Below are 15,748 nucleotides of genomic sequence, written 5' to 3'. Positions count from 1 at the left end.
AAATAATGTTATAAATTCACGTTTATTTATTAAATAATTTTTATTTAGTATCGTTTATTCTAAAATTCCTAGAATGGACCTATTAAGCGGAGTTAAATAGTAAACAGGCAAACATGTAAACAAAGAACGCTGATTCGTTAATTAATTGAGGCCGAATCGTTGTTTGAAGGTTTCAATTGTTTGCGTTTAACTATTGCTGACCAACTTTCGATTATTTATTTAAGAATAATGGACAGTTGTAACGTGAAATTGTTTGGTTTTAATTTAATTAATTAATACTTTTATAGAATCTATGTTTAACCATTCTACAAGACATAAAGAAAGATTATTAATTACAGTTATTATTCAATCTTGGTCTCAGATTGCATACTTTTATTTTAAATTTTTAGACAAGCAGGTGATCAGACTTCTTTGCCAGACACATCATTCAGACTGCTAATTATAGTTAAACGAAAACATGAAATGGAGACAAAAACAATGTTTTCAAAAATAAAAATTCAAAAGAAATACTTTTTTTTTTAATTTTTGGTAGATTTTATTCTTTATTTTTGTTACGTTTGTAAAGAAAATATTCCGTAGAAACATTCACAAACCGTTTTCCAAAAAAGATTACTTAAGGAAATTCATTCATTCTAGATTCAGAAAATACTATAATTTCCGAAATACGAATGATGCCACTGTCCCAAGGGATCAAAAAATTATTTTAGTAAGTACATGTAGCGGATTTCTATTTTAAGATTTAAAAAAAAAAATTATGATAATGCTAAACAGAAAAACATGTTTTCCCAACAGAAACGTAAGCTTTATAAAAAATATAAGTATAGCCAAACCAATTTATTGTAAAGGTATTAAAACTAGGCTGTATCGCGAGCAATTTACTGCCTGCAAATATTTACCACCGCCGGCTTTCTGAAAAGCGAAATTTTGATTGCAACGGATTGTATGGAAAGCCCGTGCCTTGTTGATCACACAATATATATATAGAATATTAAATCCTATGACGATTGGCAGTGAGGAAGAAACTTTTTAATTTAGCATTATCCTTTTTTGCTTGTATTCGGTATTGAGCAGTGTTAGCCGGGCCGTGAGTTTGAGAGTGCCTTATCGCGATAGCGATCTCTTCCAGGCAACCCTAGTTAAAGACAAAAACTAAAAAAAAAGAAACATGATGCGTGCGAGAAGTGCAGAAACAAAATATGTTAAAGTTACATTTGTCTTAGGCGTAGAAGTCTACGAAGAAAAACTTATCAGTTTAATGAGAACCACCTAAAAAACAAATATGCATTTTTAATTATGTATATATTTTATTAAATATTCTAAAATAAAATAATTAAATTTATAATGTAAAAGACATATATTCTAGAGGACTCGTCGAACAAGCGTCTTCGTAGTAGTAACATTTGTCTTCAAGGCCCCAGTATTCTGCTTCATAATAACAATCTTCTATGTTATCTTCTGACATCGATGTTGACGGTCTAAAAAACAAGGGTAAATATAAATCATGGTTACTTCTGTTTCCAATTCCAATCGTATGGACCGATCAAATGAAAGAGTCATCGTCCTTTAAACTGTACACTGTAACAAGAGAGGAGTTGTTGAGGCTTCAGTATTTACAGCTCATTCATGGCCAAATTCTAACTTAAAATAATATAAAACTAAATATTATACAATTAAGTTTTTTTTACTAAATTGACAGAAAACCTCGTGCACTAATCCTTTTCAAGTATATTTTTAAATCATAGTATATAACCCCCATAGGCTTCATAAATAGGTCGGTCGCGGTGAAGCTACCAAATTACATTACATTATATAAAAGTAGACATGAGCTATCAACTGAAGAGAGAGACTTCTGTTTTACTGGTCCTAGCCCTTGTCTGGAAAAATGGCATTTAGAGGATAGAGGAACATTTTAAAATTAATAGACACTCGAAAAAAGTATTTGCCAGGTCGCATAATAAGTGGTGGTACTACCAATTAACCTAAGGAAAAACAAAAACGAAATCTTATTATATAATAAAGCGTTTCCTTCTTATATTTCTTATTCTCTTAAATACTTAACATTTCTGATTATTAAAACGTATTAAATTGTTAACTATAATCAAGTTTTTCATTTAAATTGAAAAAATAAACTATATAAATCAAAATCCTGAATTCGCGTAATAGCCTAATAAATACTGTTACAATCTTAAAGTTTTAATCAAAGTTCCTCGTAAATAATGACTTTGGAATTCCTAACGTGCATCAGCTTCTTATATCGTCAAAACTTATATCGACAGAGTTACTTACGTAAGTAGGAGGTGAAGCAAATCGCCTAGGATGCCGTTATGCAGAAAATGCGAGGTGGCATTCTCGCAAATGGCTCTGAGCAGGCAATGCTGTCCCGGGTGGCCATGGCTGCAAGCAAAAATAGACGTTAAATCACTGCATAGATGTTTTAAAATTGCATAATAGAATGCTGGCGAACGGTGTTTGCATGTGTGTAGAATGTTTGTGTAAATTGGTATTTTGTAATGGCAAATCTTTAATTTGGTTATTAGACTAAGTATGCGGATTTATAATATTATTCAGATCGTATTATAAACATTAAGTAACTATGAAATGTATCCTTCATATCGTCAAACTTTACAAATATAAATGTGACCAATTTGAACTATTATTACAATAAATTGTCAGTAGGTACTTATATAGTATACTATTTATTTTGGGAAGTAATTAGTTATATATGTATAGTAATAGTTAAAGACAATTTACATCTTTTCTTAGATACGTTTGAACTAAAATATTAATTTTAAATTTTCTTTCGACTTACGTGAAAACATCATTAAAAGTTGCTTTTCTTTTGTTTGTTTAACGTAACGAGTTCTTTAATGAGAACGCGTGCGTTGGAAACACGAAAATAAAAAAATAACTGATAAATATGGAATTTTTAAAAGTAATATGTTTTTTAAATAAGAAAAACGTCAAGTAATGTAAGAGAATACATATATATATATATATGTTCTCTTAATATATTATAAATAAAATAAAATATAAATATAAATTAAATAAAAGGTGGCACAAAAATGCTATACCAAAAAATTTAGGTTATAAAAAAAATATTTTCCTGATGTCACCTCAATGTGGTGTTAGTGGGTATTGCCTACCCTATTATTTGCTCACCAGAGACCCAAGCGTGGGTCCCCCCACATACCCATGCCACCTTTACCGGAGCAAATTACGATCAGACTTTAAAATATCTATAATAGAAGTTAGGTATCCTAACTGCTGGTAGTTCTCGAGGCGTATTTCTCAGGATCGATCTGGATCGATCTTGTGGCTAGCAAATTCCGCTGCAGATCGTGAAGCTTTGGGTTTACATCCCGGGTGAGGCCAGTATTTAAAATACAATGGTCGTACTATTAATATTCGTAGAAGCAAGTTAGGACGAAGTATAATAGTAATGCTATACGCACATACTTGTTTACTCTAATGCCTACGTATTTATCTCAATATAAACCTAATCATAACTGCCAAAACATAGATTCATACTTAAATTAATACTAACACTGTATTCAAGATGAAATGACAATTCAAACAGGTAGAGCAACGAGAACCTGAACTAAGGTAGTAATAAAATCAAATTACCATAACCAAACTCGGTACTGCAATTTAAACACACATAAACATATTTCAATACTCGAATCGAATATAGTTTAAACAGTTTGAACAATGATTAGCTTTAATTTAGTTTATTCATTGGATCGTCTACGATTGTGGCTTACAGAGTCGGATGTTTAGGTGACAGAACATTGTTAGGCGCGAGACTTACAAGCCTTTATGAATTTCCTGTAATTTGCGTAATTATCTAAACTCAGCGCGGTAAAGGTATATATTAAGTGATCGTTAGACCCAATAAATAATAGTTTAAAAAAACTAGAACACACGCTTTTAAAGCACGTCAAACTAAAAAGTGAAAAATAATTCCTAATTTAGGTTGAAAATGGTAATGAACAAAAAATACTGGTATTATTGTGAAAAATCGTGGGTTGCTCCATAAACGAAAAATATGGCACAGAGCTTTTTTAGTTAAATTTTTTTTATTTTTTTTCATTTTTTTTTCGGATTATGGCATTGTCATCGATCTTTGACAGGTGCGCAAAGTTTGAATTAAATCTGTCCATTTAAAGTGGGTCAAAATCGAGTCCGAAGGAGTCGGTTACATACATACATACCTACATACATACAGGTGAAGCTAATATAAAGCGTGTAAAAATGCGACGGCGTATGTCACTCACCACCTTCTTGCCAGTATAGAAAAAATAATAAAGGTTCGAAAAACCCTGTGTAATAAACCAATGTCGGTAATAGATTATTATTAGACTTTTCTGTCTTATATATTCAAACAGGAAAGGTAAATAATTGCTATGCAATGTTTATCCTTATGGCTATTCAAAAATATTTCATAGATATTACGTGTTTGTAATGTTTTTAAAATTTCGCTGATGTTTCGGGCCTATTTAGTATAAAATACGCCTCTGTTTGGGTTGGGTGTATTACTCCTTATTGCCACCGAAATGACGAGGCTTAGTGCGAAACTCATGTGAGGTTTGAGACGGAACTGGGAATGTAATTGGTTGGTTTGTTGGTTTAATTGGGACTTAGTTAATGTATTCGATCGTGTAACCAATTGTTCATTAATAAGCTGTATGGTTATAGAAGAAAATTGGAATTGCGACAACCACGTGCGTTTGATGTAAGTTTATCTCTCTCTATATGTATAGGCAATACTATTTACGTTATCAAGGCTTAGATCTATATACAAGCTGGTCTGGTTCTGGTTTATCGATTATAAGTCAAAACGTACCCTGTTCAATTTATTTAAAACAATCTACACTATGTGGCTACACATATATGCGTGTAGTTGATATACTGAATGGCGTAGTTAATTTAAGTTAGATCTTACTAAATAATAACACTTTAATAAAAGGCACACATAAGCTCCTGTTAAAAATAATCAATTAAGTATTTTGTTATTATTTGCAAAACATAACTACGTCATTTTTGACATGCTATGAATGTTTAACAAATAAATTGTGAACTACATTACTATAGAATTCTTGAGATTCCATACAATTCTTCGAGGATTATGTATTCAATAAGATACTTACTTTTCAAGCATATTTTCTATGAATGTGTAGAAATATTTTCTTGACAATATATTCCTAGAATCGGTACTTCTACGATGTTCTCGTTTGCTTATCTGCGAAATTGAATCAAATATCTTTTATAGAACCGATAAAATACGCAATAATATAAAATATTAGTAATTTTAGTCTTCATGTGCTATCATCATTGACTATTTCGGTCCTGTATTCAATCTTCGTCTATGCATCAGTATTTTTTTTCTATCTAAGTAATAAACGTAATCGCACGGTACTGGAAAACTACACTAGCGTATATGAGCCAAAAATTACGCGTGTCGAAGTCGATTTCTGGACTAACTCTTGATTAATAATAAATCAAACAAAAGAAACGTAGAGGGTCTGTCCCATACAATTTTAAGATTGTTGCATATATATCCAAAAAAAGAAAATGGCAATATCACTAACAAGCCTCCTGCAGATAGAGAACAAATCTTTGTTTTTAATTTATTGTATTATTAATAATTAACTATTAATTACTTAAGAAGTCATATGAAACATAGTGTAACGGTTGCAGCTCCTTACAAAATTGTCTAGAACAAAAAAACTTGGCGATTAAAAAGAGTGTCGGAGAGTTTATTGCCAGTTCTTCTGAAGTCAGAACTGGCAGTAAATCTAAAATTACATATACTTCTTTTTGACGTTCATAAGTGTACATTGTGTTACCTATATGAATAAATGATTTTGACTTTGACAAGTAATCTCGTCCTCAAGAATATAGGAAAAGGACAGAACTGGGTTTATCAATCACTTAGTACAAACCTCAACATCACCCAAAAGTGGTTGGTACCACGTAGCATTGTCGACAGTATAGTAGTTTGCTTCGAAGAACCACGCGACACTCACGGTAGCCTCCGTATCTAAAGGCACTGCTACTGTAGCAAATACCTTTAAATATAAAACAAATAAGATATTAGTATAAGACAGGCTTTCTTTATTAATATACAAGATTGATAGATTTATATCGGACTTCATTAACAATAATCGTTATATTTCGATCAATTTACACAAAACAATGTTGAACGCTTAAAGCTTCCTCAAGAATCATACTATCTGTTGAAAACCGTACCAATAGCCGTTTTTAGTTCATGGAGATCATACTTATTCTTATTAAGGATGTTGATAATGTTGTCATCCTAGTAGATGCACTGAATGGCGGACGACAGAATCCAAAGGTTACTGAAAGTGCTTTGTCATGCAGTATCGCAATATTAGCGCTAGAGAGAACAGGCCTAATGTGTAAAACTGCCATTTTTCTTTCGTAATGGCAAGCAATAAAACATTTCTGTATTTGCAAAAAAGGTTGTAAATGTTATTACCTTAATGAAATCCTACAATAAGTTTAACTAAAGTAAATACGATATTATTAGACTGTAAGGCGGAACGAAGTTAGCCGAGTCAGCTAGTATTAAATAAACATGACACTCAATACAACTAAGTCAATCAATTTACTGCCTCAAAAGATTGCCCGAGAAGCATTGTTCGGTGGAAGACGTTTTAAGCTTGTGATTAGATGGTGAACTTGTATAAACCTGTATTTCTGTCTTAGCTTAATTAATGGAAGTGACTGTAAGTACAGTAAGAAGAAATGTTGAAGGAGTTATTTGGGGCAACATGCACATATATATTTATATTCTTAATAATAGAGACCACTATTGTTAAAAACAATTTGGTTGCGTGGAATGTTATTAAATATACAAAATTTGAACTTAAATTTATGAATTGTACTATATATATTGAGGTCGTAGGTTCGATCCCCGGCTGTGCACCAATCGACTTTCTTTCTATGTGCTTATTTAACATTCGCTCGAACGGTGAAGGAAAACATCGTGAGGAAACCGGCTTGCCTTAGACACAAAAAGTCGACGTGCGTCTGGCACAGGAGACTGATCACCTACTTGCCTATTAGATTAACAAATGATCATGAAACAGATACAGAAAGAGGCCTAGAGCTAAAAAGGTTGTAGCGCCACTGATTATTATTATTATATATATTATATAAGTTATTAACTACTCACCCCCCATTGTGTAAAAGGAGTAAATACGAGGTATCTTCTCTGTCTATTGTGTTGCGCTTGCAGTCCTTGCACAGCAACGTTTAAGCTGTAAATTCTGCAAATATATACAATATTATGCATACACATAAAGGTAGATAAAATGACAAAAATAAAATAAAAAACCGTATATTATGTACTATAAATTGAGTATGTTGTCTTTGTCTCTTTTTAAATTCAGATAAATAATATCCATAAGCAGCGTAAAAAAAAACTAAATTCGATATTATAGAATTAGCTAAAGCATTCAAAGTATACAGGTATTTAAAAAGCTAAATCAATGTTGTTACCTACACTATAAAACAACTAAGAAACCACATGATGCGCGATAATTCGAAACGCCGCCAAGAATTTGACAAACCGTCGCCAAGAATTTGACAAACCGTCGCGTGTGTTTCTTTAGGAAAATTACTGTTATAGCCTATGTCAATCTGGAGTTAGATATTTTACATCACTATTGTACTTTGTGTCTTGTGCTTATGTGTTGAGGTTCATTTTCCCTCGCATCAGTCTTAGTTTAAAGCTAGATTTGACGTCTAATGTGAGCTTAGCGGGATCGTGTAGATCATCCCCAATGTGCGACAGGCTTTATTTGGACAAGGAATTTCAGATCCGTTAGGCAAGCTTGTAAAACGGTTTTGAAAATAGCGGTTTTCACTATTGAAGTATGTATTTAGAGACTTCGAATGTAGTTCGTGACGACGCTGTTAGATCGTATGTTGAAGTGAATATTTGATTTTATAGCGGTTAGAAGTATGGCTTAGTTATCGCACATTAGCTTGTCTTGGGTAAAATAATATGTTTGCATTGAAGTATTACGGGAACAAATATAACAGTTATGATCTGTACTGCGAAAGTTTTCTTTAAGCTTTTTTTAAAGAAAGCTTTCAACAAAACGAGTCAAGTATCGTTTAATATTCAGCGCTACAGGAATCCCAGTAATATATTATAGTCAGTCACCTTTCAAAATAAAAAAACTTCGAATATGTCATAGTATAAGATCTCGATATACAACGACCTTCACCGAGATGCTTATTATCTGAAATTACTGAAATTTGCTAGGCAACCCATATGGATTATATTTATTGACATATTAAATTAAATATAAAATACGTTTAATTAAATAAGCATCTTGGTGAAGGTCGTTGTATATCGGGATCTCAGACCATCAAGTTTTAGCATTTTTGCATTCAGTAATAGTAATTTTATATCTATTTAGCTGTTTTCGCGTGAGCTTTTCATTATTTTCAGAAGAGGCATAATAATTATGATAAACATTTTAATTATCTAACATAAATCTGCCATAAAATAAATGACTGTATTTTTCATGTAAACATTTTACGTAGTTATCTGGTGTTGTTCAGGAGAAAGGACACCGAAAAATATCGTCATAAAAAAGACATAAAAAAGCGATATACGGAATTAGAAGTAAATTTGCACAAACATCGAGAATCACGACGAAGAACGTTAAATAGATATTCTTTTTACTGTTTCATGTTATAAGTCTTATTAATTCTCACAATGGTAGTAAATAGCTGTACACTTTGTAATATACCCTTGTGAAGAGGCAAATAAGTAGGTTTTATTATCATTATTTTTATTCAAAACATTGTTGGAGAAGTGTTGGCCTAGTGGCTTTAGCAGGCGATTCTCACCCCTAAGGTCGTAGGTTCGATCCCCGGCTGTGCACCAATGGACTTTCTGTCTTTATACGCAAAATACGCGGTGAAGGAAAACATCATGAGGAAACCGTCTTAGACCCAAAAAGTTGACGGCGTGTGTCAGGCACAGAAGGCTGATCACCTACTTGCCTATTACATTGCCAAATGATCATGAAACATATATTGTAATCTGAGGCCCAGACCTAAAATGGTTGTAGCGGTTGTGGTTGATGTTATTTTTATTTAAAGCTAGCGTAAACTTTTCGTCTATTTTAATAAGATTTTTTGCGACCTCTTCAAATTTTTTTTAATATTAGTCAATTCACAACACCATTATGATTTAATTTAGTTTAGGTACTTCCTTCCTCACACTATCTATTGGTAGAAAACCGTACAAAATTATACGTATTAAGTGTTAATGAACTGATTTTCAATACATTTAAATAGCTAGTTATTATATAATAACATTAAGCCAATATGTAAGCATTAATTATTTCAAAAGTACATGGTCAGCGCATTGCTGCATTTTGCTAATTTCATATTTAGTTTCTAGCTAATTGCTGGGAGCTACGATGGTCGCTTATATTCAGCATATTTCCACTGCGAAGTTATTTAATTTTTAGCTCGTAATGTACAAAATATGTTAAATCACATCGTAAAGATAATTAAAGTTAAATGTAGTGCAGAATGAAAATTTAACTAACATTCCAAAATGTTACAGATTCAGTCAAATTGATCGTAAAAAATGTATATGTTTTATTTATAACTAGCTGGCCTGGCGAACATCGTACACTGTTTTTGGAACATTTGGGACACCGGTCTAGCTAGTAAGATAAAAAAAAGAAAGTTAATAAGACAACAAATACATATGTAAAAAAATAAAAATCTACCTACCCGGAACCCCACCACTAACACTTGAACTTTATGATATGGTATTAAAGTTCAAATTGACTTTTAAGTATTATTACGAATATTATGTATGGGAATATAGAAAAGTATTGTTTTTAGACATTTTCACTCAATTTTTTCTAAAAGAACCATCCTCGTACTTCAAGGAATATTATAAAAAAAGAATTGGCCAAATTGGTCCAGGCGTTGTTGAGTTATGCGCTTACCAACACATTTTGCGATTTATTTTTATATTATAGATAAAGTCTTAAAATAATACTTTGTAGTGGGGATTAAAACACACAACCTCAGCTATTATCGTGTTCATATATAAACAAAATAAATACTGAGTAGTGGAGAACGATAAAATTGGTGTTATCATAGAATTCTCTCTTCAAAATCAATCAGCACTATGAAAGCATCAGATTGTGAATTTCAGCAAATCTAGTCCACGGGTCATGAACGAGGCGCTCGATCCAAATCGTTGTGAAAACATAACGGTTCATTAGCCCCGAGGCGGAGGCTTTGCACACTGTATATTTTATCTTACACCTTATTCACACACCAGTGCGCTCGACGTACGCCCAATCACAAGTAAAATGTTAAAAAAGTTGCTTATAATCAATTTCCTAGCCGTGTTATGCGACGCGTCGCGCCAAAGAAGATACTTGGTTTATCCAGACGGAGGACCCGCCAGGGCTCAGGTATTCCCCTTTTTCGTGTAAATTTACATTTCGATTTAAAGTTAAGTAAATGATGTTTTCTTTTACCGGATCCGGCTTAACGAAGCACTGTTTTTTATTCGTGAATTCAAATGCAATTATCTGGGACGCTCTCGGCCCGCTTTGCTTAAGTTAATTTTTTATTTAGCTCCAATATTTTTTTACAATCCCATTGGATGTTTAAGAGCTTTTAGTGCTTTGAATCGTGATGTCTGATTAGTTAATATTAAACACGTTGATATTTAATTTAGATAATTTTGTTGGAATGATCGTAAGATAAATGTTCAAAGAATTTTTGATGTCTATTAAAACATCGTTAATTTTGACTGTCTGCGAAAGTTGTATTATTCAGTCGGGCGTAAAATATTATAACAAACCAAGCTCCTTTGGAATAATACAGCAATTTATATGAGAGTAAATACTTTACAGTGTTTCTCAGAAAGTCCGATATTACTTTTCGTTATTGTTTGAGGTCGTTTCCTTAATTTTTAATTAAATTGACGTTTGCTTTTTTGCTTTTCATTCCTGTCGAGCACAAAGTCTGTGAAATTCAAAGGTTTTGCTTTGTTCACGAAATTCAATTATATAGTATGAGTTTTGTTTTAGGATTAAAAAATACGCGGTTATGGTTGAAGTTCAAATAAAATAACTATGTATTTAAATCTTATTATAGACGATATTTCCATAAAGAATGCCAACAAATTATTTGAATTATTTACGAGATATTTAAAAAGAAACTGTTTACTTTATTACATATATTCCTTATTAGGCATATACTCAACGCATTAGTACATACGTACGTACAGTAAAAAAGAATTTATCCTTATAAAGCATACCATTGAAGGTTAATCAGATCCACTCGATTTATTCAACACATTGTTATAGTTAATTAAGTAGGAAAACGCAAGAAATGGCGAAGGTGATTCTATTTGATTAGTTCCCGAAAGCGGGATTTAGTGGATCGGAATGATTTAGGTATTCACTGTAATCATGTAAGCGTGATTAAGCACGACTAAGGCCAAGGAATTAATACTAGTAATTCTCCACTAATAATAGTTATCGACATAAGCTTTGACTTTGTCTTAATTACTGGCTATTTAATCTTTAGAAAATCATTTTACAAAAATAACTAAAGTTATTATTTATAGTATTGTCTTTTATTGACATAACTTTCACACATTTGATAATAAAACAATAATTTACCGGATTGAAGTTATGTATTTAGAATTATTTTTCATAATTTTAAATTTAACCGACGTTTCGCGTGCTTTACAGCGTGCGTGGTCGCGGTGAAAAATAATTGTAAATACATAACTTCAATCCGGTAAAAAATTGTTTTATTAACTAAAGTTATTGTCCTTGTGTTACTATACAGTTTTGTGCAAAATCTTTAAATAATTTTAATATTTTTTCTTTACTTATTGAGGAAGTGCGACCTTCGGATCGCATGGAATAAAAATTTCTAAAGATCGATGACAGATTCTTTAATCAATCTGAACATTATATTCATTCTTATTATAAAAGCATTATCAATACACATCATTTCTTCTTTTTCCAGTTAATTATAGGTCTCGGTGTACCTGTTGACTTAAAAGAAGCGTCAGTTACAGTTGGTACCGTAATAAAATTTCAATATGATTTACCGACAAACAGCTCAGAATATACGAGTCGCATATATGGATTTGCTGATACTGTATCGAGAGACATGGATGGTGATGACAAAGAAGAAGTAAAACAAGAAAATAATGATGGTAGAGAAATATCTGAGAATGATTTAAATGAAGATAATGATACACTGGTAGATATAACATTCAACGATAGGCGACGGAGAGCTCTTCTATATAGCGAAGGAAATGTAATTAATGATAATGATATGAAAACGGAACTTCCCTTAGATGAAGCTATAAGGAGACAAGAGTTAATTGATCAACATAACCTTCAAGACGAAGAACCGCCGAGGATGAACAGATGGGATCTGTATAAAATTATTGAGCATATGATAGCAAGGTAGGAATACTATTTCTATTTAAATACGCAATTTGGAGTGCGTAGTTCAGTTCTGCAACTCTCAAGAAACTCTTCAATTGCAGAAGTCATACTCAAAATTACAACTAGCTAGCCCTTAGCTATTGTTAGCAGTTTGAAAAAATAATGAATAAAATTTAAAGTAGGTATTTGACCTTGAAAATCATAAAAGTAAAGATCTTGACAGTGTAAAGGCAGTAGTTTTTGTTATTGTAAGGATTCTCGCTAACATGATATTCAAATATATACTGAACTATAATTTTGTACATAGTTGTTTCAAGTTCTCAAGTTGTTCATTTCTTCGAACTTGGCAAAGTCCGAGTACTGTTTAATATTTTGTGTACATTGTTCGTCAAGTTGGGCTCTGGAGCGGTTGACAAACAATTTTAACTTACTCCAACAGAAAGCGTTAAGATTCTTAATACAGATTTTGCAGTTAGGTATTTATAACAGCTTTGCAATGTTATTTTTAAAAGTTTAACATTTTTTAGGTAAATATACTTTTGTTTTTAATATACTTTTAGTAATAGAATATTCAGATTTATGGTATTTAATAATAGTTGCTAATCTGCTTTGCTCAAAACGATTGGCCGTCTTGAATCTTACATGTGGTGTCAATGTGTAGGTTTGCGTGTTTGTATTTGTTGCCGCATTAATGCCATATACAATATACGTACAATGTACATGTTGAATGTGAAATGATCATGAAAGTATAGAATCATTAGACGCGAATCTTATTCAATTTATATGTTTTGACACATTATGCTAAATCTCCTGATCGGCTTAGTCTTAAGTGCTTACAGAGAGACGCATAAATAATCTGTATAATATTATCAGAGCAAAATTGTCATATTTTTTTATAGGACATGGATGCAAACATGCTCATCTGATTTTAAGTGATACCGCCGCCCATGGACACTCAAATTGCCAGAGACTCGCAAATGTGTTGCCGGCCTTTTAAGAAATGGTACGCTCTATTCTTGAAGGACTCTACGTTGAATTGGTTCAGAAATACTTCAAAGGGGAAGCTGGAAATAGATGAATTGTCAGGGTTTATGAATCGAACATATATAGAATCAATTTACTTAACCCATCCTAAAATTTCAGTTTGAAGAATTAAACTACCTAAAATAGATGATGGATATAATTAAAGTGACAAATCATATATTATCTGTTTTTATATTTCTCAGCTGCATTAAAACACTATCCATTTGCTCATACAATTACAACTTCGTCACGTTTTTGTACTAGAATATTAGTACATACTTATTAATTGTTCGTCATATAATATTCTGTTTCAATACATAATTTTAGAAATGAATTAAAATGCAATTTGAAAATAATCGAAGTCCTCAAAGCCCCTTGATATTTGATAATGCAAACTAAGAGCCCTATTAATTTTCAGATACGGCTATTCAGGTAGGCCATGCTTGCTGCGAACCATATGTGAGGCGGCGGAGGTGCCTTTTACCTATGAAAACGGTTTGCTCGGCGAAATTGGCCATATTTTATTCACGTAAGTAGCTAACTCGGAATAACCGAATTTTCTTTAGCGCTAGTAGGGTTGTCACATACTAAATTGTTCAACTAAATTTAAATTAGAGGATAGTATATAAGAATCAAATAACTAATTCTTTATTTCCCAACTTAAAATATCTTGGACAGACCGCATACGAAATATAACCGGACAGAATTCAGAAGAACAAAGAAGTGCTTATGTCGGTTAAGAAAAGGAAACTTGAGTATTTCGGACACGTTTTACGTAACACCTAAAAATACGAGCTCCTTCAACTAATCATACAAGGCAGTAGAAGTGGCAGGTAGAAGGAGACCTCGCCGCAGACGCACGTCTTGGTTGAAAAACTTAAGATAATTGTTTGGTTATATCACCAAATCATTGTTTAGAAGCGCGGCATCCAAAATTAAACTAGCCATGATGATCGCCAACCTTCGCGAGGAGATAGCACTATAAAAAGAAGATATAAGAAACAAAGAACGAATTATTTATTTCCCAACTTAAATGAATTATTACGAGTAATATGGGTTTATCAATTCATAAACCGTAGTTAATTATTGGGGGAATAGCATTACTATATTTGATATGTTTTAAAAGCTATATATAATATGTAGGTATATTCCATTCTCACAACCCTATTCGTAAGCTATGACGCTGAATTTTGAGAGAGTAGGTAATGAACAAAGCTGTATTAAAACTTGTACGTAAATATTTTATAGCGATGAAAAATTAAGGATCATCTTCTAGTGTTCAGAATTTTCAAATATCCTCTTTTTATTACTATGAACCAGATAAAACATAAAACAAAATTAACAAAAATGTTTTATTATACTTAACTAAATTTAAACAATTAATAATAGCAATTTTATGATATAGTTATCATTAACTGCTCTTATTAATCTGCATGGTCACGGAGCCACTTAATTAATGTTTAATAATCATATTTCATTTTCTTCTTTTTAGTAAATAAGTTGTAAATTTGTTTGACGTCCGAAAAGTTTAGTTTACGCGACTTTAATTAAGATTGTAAAAAGTACAATAAGTTTTAAAATGCCAAGGAAAATGTATAATTTAAAAATAACGGGAGAAAACAACGTCCATGGACAACCATTTTGAGGAATTAAGTACGCTAATTTTTAATAAATTAAATATCGATTTAACGTAAAATTCATATAATTCCAGACCATCAAGTACCAAGGATACTCTATCGCATCACACAGATAACGAGTACCATGCAGCAGAGAGACTCGGTCGATCTATAAGAGATGTGGGGAACTGTGAGAGTTTGTTCCCTGAGTGTGAATCTTCTGTCTTGGACACATTCACAGAAATCGGAATGGACACACTGCATAAATTTGGACTATATTAATAAAAATTATAAGAAAAACCTGTGTTTTACCTCATGGTGGTTAATCAAAAGTCAACATAAGGGAGCTGCAACCATTACACCATGTTCCACATTACATCTTAAGTGACAAATAACAACAAAACAAATAAAAAAGTGATCAGTCTTTTGTGTCACCAAATATCTATTGATGAGCGTTATTAGAACACAGGACATCATTGTACTAAATATTTACGAAAACATAAATTCATTTCTCGCGTCATTGAAAGTAAACGAAACAGATTATTCTTTGACTATGGCTTGTAGTTTATAGCGAGAAAGCTATGGTAAATAGTATATAATATATATTTAAAGTAA

The 15,748-nt window shown here is 32.0% G+C and overlaps 2 protein-coding genes across 2 annotated transcripts; one reads left to right on the top strand and one right to left on the bottom strand.

Moving 5' to 3' along the window:
- Positions 1-1,330: 1,330 nt before the first annotated feature.
- On the bottom strand, positions 1,331-7,685 carry LOC125050615. The gene is made up of 6 exons (XM_047650568.1): positions 7,529-7,685; positions 7,199-7,292; positions 5,943-6,068; positions 5,148-5,239; positions 2,287-2,394; positions 1,331-1,475 (listed from the first exon to the last, which is right to left on the bottom strand). Exons 1-6 carry the CDS (start codon positions 7,552-7,554, stop codon positions 1,337-1,339), a joined length of 585 nt encoding a protein of 194 aa, XP_047506524.1. The 5' UTR covers positions 7,555-7,685; the 3' UTR covers positions 1,331-1,336.
- Positions 7,686-10,316: 2,631 nt separating this feature from the next.
- Positions 10,317-15,433, top strand: LOC125050045. The gene is made up of 4 exons (XM_047649604.1): positions 10,317-10,487; positions 12,064-12,512; positions 13,936-14,046; positions 15,229-15,433. Exons 1-4 carry the CDS (start codon positions 10,383-10,385, stop codon positions 15,413-15,415), a joined length of 852 nt encoding a protein of 283 aa, XP_047505560.1. The 5' UTR covers positions 10,317-10,382; the 3' UTR covers positions 15,416-15,433.
- Positions 15,434-15,748: the final 315 nt, after the last annotated feature.

Source organism: Pieris napi, chromosome 6, assembly GCF_905475465.1.
Source record: "Pieris napi chromosome 6, ilPieNapi1.2, whole genome shotgun sequence".
In the NCBI taxonomy this organism is placed as follows: Eukaryota; Metazoa; Arthropoda; class Insecta; order Lepidoptera; family Pieridae; genus Pieris; species Pieris napi.
Note: the sequence above shows the minus strand (reverse complement) of the source record. Positions and strands in the feature narration are given on the sequence as shown.